This window comes from Benincasa hispida, chromosome 5 (assembly GCF_027475165.1).
Source record: "Benincasa hispida cultivar pf3 chromosome 5, pf3_genome.v1.1, whole genome shotgun sequence".
In the NCBI taxonomy this organism is placed as follows: Eukaryota; Viridiplantae; Streptophyta; class Magnoliopsida; order Cucurbitales; family Cucurbitaceae; genus Benincasa; species Benincasa hispida.
This window is the reverse complement of record NC_143482.1, coordinates 10,648,093-10,657,377: the sequence shown is the minus strand read 5'-3', so window position 1 is coordinate 10,657,377 and position 9,285 is coordinate 10,648,093. Positions and strand designations below refer to the sequence as shown.

General features: G+C 35.5%; 1 protein-coding gene and 1 pseudogene across 4 annotated transcripts; both read right to left on the bottom strand.

Moving 5' to 3' along the window:
* Positions 1-1,464: 1,464 nt before the first annotated feature.
* LOC120078356 (RING-H2 finger protein ATL29-like) lies at positions 1,465-3,055 on the bottom strand (annotated as a pseudogene).
* Positions 3,056-4,503: 1,448 nt separating this feature from the next.
* Positions 4,504-8,051, bottom strand: LOC120078534 (Zinc finger (CCCH-type) family protein). 4 transcript variants are annotated; one of them, XM_039032809.2, is made up of 3 exons: positions 7,049-8,051; positions 6,493-6,892; positions 4,504-5,413 (listed from the first exon to the last, which is right to left on the bottom strand). In XM_039032809.2, the coding sequence occupies exons 1-3, from the start codon at positions 7,418-7,420 to the stop codon at positions 5,139-5,141; spliced, it is 1,047 nt and encodes a 348-aa protein (XP_038888737.2). In that variant the 5' UTR covers positions 7,421-8,051; the 3' UTR covers positions 4,504-5,138. The 4 variants fall into 4 exon arrangements, with proteins under 4 accessions (XP_038888737.2, XP_038888738.2, XP_090169598.1 ...); XM_039032810.2 differs by having other exon boundaries at positions 6,493-6,889; XM_090313472.1 differs by having other exon boundaries at positions 4,504-5,377; positions 6,493-6,889.
* Between the last annotated feature and the right edge of the window lie 1,234 nt (positions 8,052-9,285).

Sequence of the window (9,285 nt, the reverse complement as noted above, 5' to 3'; positions counted from 1 at the left end):
CTTTAGGAGAATATAAGTATTTTCAAACCAAGTGGTAAAGTTCAAGAGTATTTGGAGAAAACTTCTATCCACCACTCAGTTTCATTAACATTTCATGATCACATTAAAAAAACCATAGAATTGTCATTTGTTATATAAAATATTCCTATACTTTCAACGTTACAATTTTACCCTTAATCCTTTGTAAATAAAATTGGTTAGAACATTGGACGAAAGCTAGGACTTGAAATAATGTGACAATGCCCTGGATAAAAAATTGGAATCACAACATCTCCATGTGGTTTCAAGTTATCGCCATATTCATTCTAGGTCTCGATTTTATCCAAAGTTCTAACCGATTTCTACTCCAATAATAGCTTTGAAACATTTGCAAAAGATCAAGTGCAATATTGTAGATCTGAAAGAATAGGTGTTTTTTAAATGTGTTGTAAAATTCAAAGGTATTTCGGAAAGCAAAGCAAAAAAAAAAAAAAAAAAACATTGGTGTTGTACACCTTTACGGAAACATTTGTCCAATAAAATTGTGTCATGTGACACTTTCTTTGATTTGTTTAGGGGTGGATAGCAAAACCGCTTAAATCGAACCGTTTTGTAAAACCGAACCGATTTATAAGTAAAACCGAAAAAATTGTTGTTGGACTGTTAAAACTGAATTTAAACGGTTCAGTTTGGTTCCAAGTTTGAAAACCGATTTCTAAATCGAATCGAACCGTTTAAATATAATACATAAAATTATAAATATATATATAATATTAATATTTTAAGATAAAATATTCCTTCAGATTAAAAGATTGTCAATTCCCTCATTCGTGCGTGCTCGTTCGATTTCTTCTAGGGTTTGTTTATTGCCGCCGCCGCATTAGTGACTTCTTCTTCTTTATCGCTTTCCCCACCCACAGCCAGCCCGGCGAAGCGAGCTCGCAGCCATTCTTCGTCAGCCAGCAATCCAAGTTTCCGTTTGTGTTCGTTCAAAATCGATGTTCTCCTTCCATCTTCGTCTTCGAGTTCGAGTCCCGTTCTTTGTCAGCCAGCAGTCCAAGTTTTCGTTCATGATCGTTCGAAATCAACGTTCGCCTTCCGTCTTCGTCTTCAAGTTCGAGTCCCATTCTTCGTCAGCCAACAGTCCAAGTTCGAGTTTCGTTCGTCCGTCTTTGCCTTCAGTCCTCATCCAATTTAGTTCGAAACCGATTCATGAAACCGAACCGAACTGAATAGAACCGGTTCAGTTCGAACAGCATAAACGGTGTGGTTCGATTATATGCCTAAATAATATCGGTTCGGTTCGGTTTGGCCTCCAAATCAAACCGAACCGAACCGATTCCACCCTTAGATTTGTTTATATTTTATTTTTGTTATTTATCAAGAAAGAGTTGCATGAGATTAGGTGTTACACCTAATCATTGGGTTTTTAGAAAAACATCTATGAAGCACTTTCTTCATTAATATTTCATAATCACATAAAAATAAAAACAACCACAGAACTGTATATAAATCTCATTGAATAATTTGTGTCATCTTCTGAACATTATAAATAAAAACTTTTCTCAAAGATTCATAAAGAAAAGAGCTAAAACTTTTAACATCCGCAAAAAATAAGTGGAAGAACAAACCTAAACAAAAACAACTACCCCTTTTTGAACTCAATACATCAAAACAAAACTGATAGACAGAGAAGAGAATGATCGAAGTGAAGAACGCCGATCATGGCGGTTTCGGTAAGTTGATTCGATCATCGGATTCCGAGAGCTCTGAAAACCCACCGCCATTGCCAGGATTACGCAAGAATTCCTCAAAAGTCACACAACTCCCTGTCCAGTTATGCCCTCTAATGATCTTAATCTTTATATGCTCCGGCAATCTCAACTTATGTTTATCTTGTTCCCCCTCTCTTCTTGCCTTCACGATCGAATGCCCCGTCGAATGGCACCTCGAAAATCTCTTGATACTTTCTTCCTGATCCTCCTCTGTTTTTCTTATACTCTGTTTTCCCTTGTTCAAATTACCAGAAGGGTGATGATCGTCATCAGCATCGGCATTATCGTCGTCGTCGTCCACATCGTCATCAATGTCAATACTAATTGCATCTTCAATGGATTCATGATGGGCATTTCGTGGTGGATTATCAGTGTTGGAATTAGGATCAAGTGGCTTATCAGAAGAATCTCTAGGGGAATCGGCGTCGAGGTTCCGACGACAAACAGGGCAGGTCTTGTGGGATTCAAGCCAGAGATCAATGCATTCTTGATGGAAGACATGGTAACAATTAGTGAGGAGACGGAGGAAGCTATCATCGTCGAATTCAAGCAAACAAATTGCGCATTCTAATCCGAATTTATCGCTACGAAACTCCTTGATTCCAGAGTAAGGGAAGGTGGGGAAGGAGTTGATGAGAAGAGGGTCAAGGCCAGGAGGAGGAGCAGGGGAATCAGAGGACGGGTGGAGGAGGTTGCCGGAAGGGGAGCGACGGAGATTGCGAGAGTGGAGGAGAGAGTCCATAACGCAGCGACAGAAGTAAATGGAGAAGAAACCGACGAGGAGGAAGGCGAGGAGGATGAGAGTGAGGATAATGGTGAGGGGAGGAGTGGTATGGTCGTGAGTGGAGAACGGAGGGTGAGAGAAATCTGTAGACATAGGCCGGAAAAAGACATGGAGGAGGAAGGAAGAGGAAGAAGAAGAAGAACAAGAAGAAGAAGAAGAAGAAGACTGGGATTTAACAAAGAAACTCATATTGTTTCTTCATGCTCTATCTTCTTCTCAGAAAAAAGTTGTCATCATTGATAGCTACCTTTGGTTTAAGGTAATGGAGATGGAGAATTTGAGCAACACATTCCACAATCACCATTTCCATAATTAGGGATATGACCATTTTATACTATTCCTTTAAGACCAACACTCAATCCTTTTTTCTCTCCTTATAATGTGGCTTCTCTGTTCTTTCTTGTTCAACATGTGTGGCTACTCCTCACACAACCTAACCTTTATCTCTATTTCACCTTATGCATGTCCCAAATTTTTCTCGCTATTATGCCACTATATCCTCTTTCTATACTATCCCTAAACTTTGTATTTTCTTTCCATAATTTACCCTTTAAATAATGATTTTAAAGTTACTATATCGACCAAAATAAATCTTTTTATCAACACACGAACATAGTTCCACTACATAGTATTTGGACTATCAACTTCAAAATCAGGAAATTCAATTCCCCCACCTCACATATTGCTTAAAAAAAATCACCTCCCTCTTCCATCTCCTCTATCTCTTCTACTTCAATCTATGATTACACTGTGTAGTTGACATATGTGTGGATCATATTCAAAAGCTGGATACAATAATCTTCAGTTAATCATGAACTTCTACTTGCATAGGTTAAGTAGACGGTTCAATGTAGCGGTTTGAGGAAAAACTAAAAATTGACAAAATCGTCTAAACCGATCGAAACTGCTTGTCGGTTTAGGTTGAAATCTATCAAGTTGGCGATTTCAGGTTGGAAATATATAAAAACAAAAATACCTAATCCGGTTCGAGTTAGACCAAAGAAGAAGTTAGAAAATTGAACCACCTACTATATAATATATAGAATTAATGTCAATTGTTTTATCAAAATAGTAGTTTGGCTTAGTTGGCGAGCAGGCTGCCTATAATGTTGAGGTCGTACGTTCTTTCTTCTTATTAAAGTCTATATACTCTAGATATTGAATAATGAAAGAAAGAGAGTATGAAGGTATTAAAGAAGATAAAAGATGAAGAAACAAGAGAGAGAGATAAAATTGAACTTTATGTTTAATAGGGACTTTTGACTTTTAATTAGTGTTTAGTAGATCCATATATATTAAGCACCTATTTGATATAAAATTGACATTTCATGAACTTATTAAACACAGAATTGAATTAATGACCTATTAAACAGTTTTTAAAATCAAATAGAATCAAACTTGAAACTTTAGGTATCTATTAGACACACTTTTTAAAATTTAGAGGCCGTATAGATACAAATCTAACATTTTAGGACTAAACTTGCAATTAAACCATTCTTTTATATATGTAATTTTACAATTTTAAGGATAAATAAGAAACAAACCTCAAACTTCATTAACTAAATCTGTTATTAACCTTGAGTTTTTATGTGATTTTTTTGTCAAGACGTATTTTTTTTTTTCATGCAAACTCTTATGGTAACATTTGAGAATACAAATTTTTCATGTGGCACTACAAATCTTTATGCATCAAACCACATGTATGAAATCGTGGGATTGAAAACCCAGAACTCAAAATTTATTATGCAACAAGAACAGAAAATAAGAAGTTTCAAAACACAAATTTGGGGTGAATGAGCTTATAAAGTGGTAATAGAGAACCTTTTACAAATTGATGAAGAACAGAGTATCTCAGAGCTCACCAAAGTCCTTAATTTACATCATTCTCTCCATTTTAATTGCAAATGACATTCAGTTCAAAAAGTTACCACTTCCAAACATTCTATAAAGTAAGAGATAAGGGCAAAAGAGAAAAGGGCAAAAGAATGCAATATCATCAGCAAGCTGAAGTTGTATCGTTTGATGTTCATCGGCTAAAACAGAAGACACAACAAATGAGGGAAATAAGATATGAACGATGAACGATAACCCTAACGAGAATATTGCAACCTACAACACATTATACAAAAAAGGGGAAACAATGTAACAGTCTAACTACCAACACTACAATGGAGAAACCTCAGCAATCACAATGTCGGTGTATAAAAATTGCTGCCTGCCTCATTTGAAGGACTCATCTTCCCAATTACAATAAGGTTAAGGACTTTCCCAGAACACATAAGAATTACTCAATGATGAACTGAGAAGGAAGGTGGTGATGACATTCATACATTTCTCTTTTCTTTCAATGAAAAGGATTACATAACTACATAAATAACAACTCTTAACAGATAAAGGCCATATGCTTTAAATTTTTCGGAGATCGGAATTGAAGTAGATTGGGAACGAGATTAAGAAAAGAACCAACCGAACTTTAACTCGAACAAACAGAATCTTCATCTGCCCAATGCTTATGAGAGACCAAGTCCATCATCGTGCCTGTTAAACTATGGAACTTTAAGTTCTTGTTATTCACGTTGAGCGATTTCTTGGATACCATATTATTCGTTGTCATCGATCCAATCACCGTATATCCTACTGATTTTATCGGGACCCTTCCACTTCTGATGAGTTCTCTGCCCTGGCCTTTGAATTACAATGGTTGACCTTTGTGATGCCACAACATGATAAACATCCGAATGAGGTACTGAAGGAACAGAAGCAACCACAGTATCACCAGGAGCTTTCGGCAATACACCCTGCTTTGGGTCAGGAGGAGCAGCTGAAGAGTCTCTACTTTCTGTCTCCATAAGCCCACCGCCATAACGGTGCAATTCTGTGGTTAATTCAAAGTATTAAATCTAAAACCACTAAAACTAAAGAACTCATTCAACATTCCTTTCGTTCAACAAGACAACAATATTCTAATGTTTATCGATTTAATCGATTAATTGACTCAACCTATATGGCTATATCAAAGTTCAGATAAATATCGGTAACTCGAAGAAACAAAAGCACGAAAAATCATGGGAAAGAATAGAAGCATAGTTAGATATACATGAGCATGACAAGAAGTCTTCTTAAAAATTACTCAACTCGAATCCTATACCTTCTGTTTTATTTTATTTTTTATTCAATTGACAAGATGTATTTAATGAACAATAACACTATAGAGTCTTGAAAACTTTCCTCATATTCTCCAAAGTCATTTAAGTTCCAGATTGAATCGGCAAAATCTTTGGTAGAATATTTAACAATGGTATCTACAAACTCTTCAGTTGTGAAAGTAAGTAAAAAACGGTGATTGACTCAGAGTCCTAGACCCAAAGCAACCTAATAAATCAGAAATATATAATGTTGCCATGTATTGATTTCGAAGTCTTGAAAGTCAAAAGAAAATCTTACATTGTTAAACAACACAGAACTAAACAAGGCAAATGGAGAGTAAATGGACTCGATTTAAAATCTGAGCCATATACACGTGCATATGCTAAAGAAACAAACTAAAAGCTACACGTGGAACCATTTTTCATTAAAATCAAAACAAAAGTCAAGCAAGATTGAGCAGAGGTGACCTATGGAGTATGATAAGAGCAATTTCTTTTAAAAACATTAGAAAAACTATCTTCATTCAGGGCTTGGGCCTTAGAGTGCTGAGTGCTAACAGATTAAGTGATTGAACAGACAATAGAAATTAAACTAACAAACCCAAGAAGTGGTGATTTCATGTAGAAATTACTTAAGGGGTGAAATGGATACAGATTTCATCCAAGCGCACCAACAATCTTTGAGAGACTAGAGAGACATGATCTTTCTTTATTGGAACAATTCCCTTTATAATGTAGAAAAATATTACAAATTTACAACCATTTCATTAACAAAAGGAGAGATACAAGAAACTATGAGGGAACATACCAGCAGCACCATGAGCAAAATGGCATTTGTTCCCAAATGGGCAATAGCCTGTCAACTCCCACTTGTTACAAATCCTTGTTTTCCAATTCGACGGCTTCGTGTTCGATCCATTTCCTGAAGAACCACCACCACCACCACCACCACCACCACTACTGTAGCCACCAGGACCCAAGCTTATCGCTACACTCTCTCGATTCTTCGATTGCTCATCATGAAGAAACGTACAACTATCCCCATATGGACAGCCCTCCTCTGTGTAGAACTTCTTGCAATGCCGACCTTTATATGACCTCTGTGATTCGGAGCCAAAATTCGATGTCCCAAGTGAAGGAATTTGAAATTCCTCCCTTGGCTCTGACAATACCGCCTTCTCTTCCTCATGGGCGGCCACAATTTCCTGCTAACAAGACTCAATGCAATAAGGAACTCATGATATTGTATTTCATCAAATTTCGTAGCAAAGCTAAACTACCCAACTATAGATTTCAGCTATAAACTAACAATTAAACAGAGAAAATAACAAAAATTTCAACTAACTAAGAACCAATCCTAATACCTGCCAATTATGTGGTGGCCGCCTGAGTTCCTCAATGCTATGAGCGAAATTGCAATTTGTGATGTAAGGGCAAGTTCCAGCGCGGAATTTGCAGCAGAGTTTCGTCTTGAAGAACATTTTTCCTATCGCTTTTGATCGATTTGAAGACGTAACATCCTGTGAGCTTCTCGATTTCTTATTTGGGGGTTCGCTTCCAGACCGGCTTTGTGATTGTCTTTGATCATAACTCGAATTAGAAGGCGTATCAACAGACCCATCACCACCATTGTTCCAAGCTCTGTATTCATCTTCAGTAGCCCAAACTTCCCCTGGCCAATTCTCACTGCTCGTCCCAGGGATTACATGAACCACGTTTCCCCCACTATAATCCATTCCAAATAATCACACCCCCAACGAAAAAAAGAAAAACCCAGAAATTATTACCTCAAAATCATCAAAAAGAATAACCCATAAAACCCTAATTGCAGAGAAATGGGCACCGAAGGTTTCTCCAGCTCTACAGAACTTTTGAGGAGGAATACAGAAATGGGTTTCTTCAAACTGAAAAGAAGAACAATTTCTGAAAGTTGAGAGGTGAAAAACTAGGCCACCCCATTACAAAATGGGAGAAATGGGAAGTGGGAAGAACAGATCGAAGAGGAGAAGTGGGGGAAAAAGTTAGTAGGAAGATGGGAGAGATCTATGAAGATGCAAAGAAGAACAAGTGAGCGGAAAACAAGGGTAGTTGGGGATTAAAAATGGAAGGGAAAATAGATGATAGATAAGAGTTAATGGAGGTTAGATTTGAAATGCGATAAAAATGATGGGATAACTTGAAAGAAGAAAGAACAGGAAGAACAAGAGAAGGGATTTCCCAACTCCACAAGATTCAAAGGGATAATTTTGTAAATCAAACTAACATTTTTTCTTGTTCTCCCATATTTCAGTAAATTTTGTGTCTTTGTCTAAATTAATAATCCTTAATCATTACGAATTAGAAGTGGACATTTTTGTTCTAATCATCAAAATTTTAAGAGAAACTTCAGTAACATTTTTAAAGGCAAAAGAATAAAAATAAAGTTAGAAGTTTTGGATAAGAAGTATTTAATAGATATTTAGACTTCCAATTATATAACTTAAATTTTGTATTTTGTATTTAATAAATTAAAAAAATTTAATTTTATATTTAATAAACATGTTTTCCTATTAAACCAATAAAATTGAAATTCAATTTTTTTTTTTTAAAGAATAGATTAAATTGAAATTCAATTTTATTTCTAATAGATTGATTATTAATTAATTTAGAGACCTACTAGAGACAAGGTTCAAAATTTAGGAATCAAATAGACATAAACTCAAAAGTTTAAAGACTGAATTTGTAAGTTAACTAAAATAAAAAGAGTAAGTGATTGAGGTAAGGATAACCAGGCCATAAATAGGTTAAATGACAAGTTTTACTTGTGAACTTTTAAATTTGTATCTATCTACTTTCCTGATTTTAAAAATTACTAATAAATGTCTGAATTTTGCTTCTAATATGTATATAACATATTCGAAAATTTTAAAAATTAATTAATCTACTAAATTTTATATTTAATAGGGCTTTAAACTTTTAATTTTTGTCTAGTAGATCCATTAATTAAATGATGTTAAGTAGTGCAAAGATTTATTGAATACCAAATTAAAATGCATTGACTCATTAAAAACAAAATTCAAGTTCAAAAGTACTGAAAAAGAACACAGGTGAATGAGCGTCCCAAGAGAGAAATGTCAGTGCCTTTGGGGTTTTGGTTGAACAGTGGATGTAGTAAATATATACCAATCGGAAAATAATTGAGTTGAGACCACACTAGCATCCTGCATCCATGAGTATCATAAATGTCCCTAACATATCCTTGCAATCATATGTAAGTGTGGGCATGTGTTAAAGGATTGTTTTACAAATAGCTCCATTCAAGCACTCCAAAGAGGAAGGTAAGTAATCTCTAAATAAGATATCTGACCTTACTTCTTTTGGTATTTAAGGTGAGTTAATCACTTCTAGTACTAACTTAAGCATAAGAGTGTAGTAAGCTCGACACTAGATGCAAAAATCTCTTACGTAGGTCAACTCGACAAAGATCAAGATTAGACTAGAGGGATGCGAGTCGAAGGTCAAGGTTGTCGAGCACGTGCTATAAAGATCAATGTGGACAAAATTTGAGCAACAACAAATATGTTACCTCAATTTATAACAAATAAAATATATTGGGCGGTAT

Excerpts from the sequence above, each read along its gene's own strand:
- LOC120078534 (XM_039032809.2), bottom strand. The coding sequence starts at position 7,420 with ATGGATTATAGTGGGGGAAACGTGGTTCATGTAATCCCTGGGACGAGC. Across the intron at positions 6,893-7,048 it reads GGCCACCACATAATTGGCAG|CAGGAAATTGTGGCCGCCCA; the intron begins GTATTAGGATTG and ends GAGTCTTGTTAG. Across the intron at positions 5,414-6,492 it reads TTTTGCTCATGGTGCTGCTG|AATTGCACCGTTATGGCGGT; the intron begins GTATGTTCCCTC and ends AATTAACCACAG.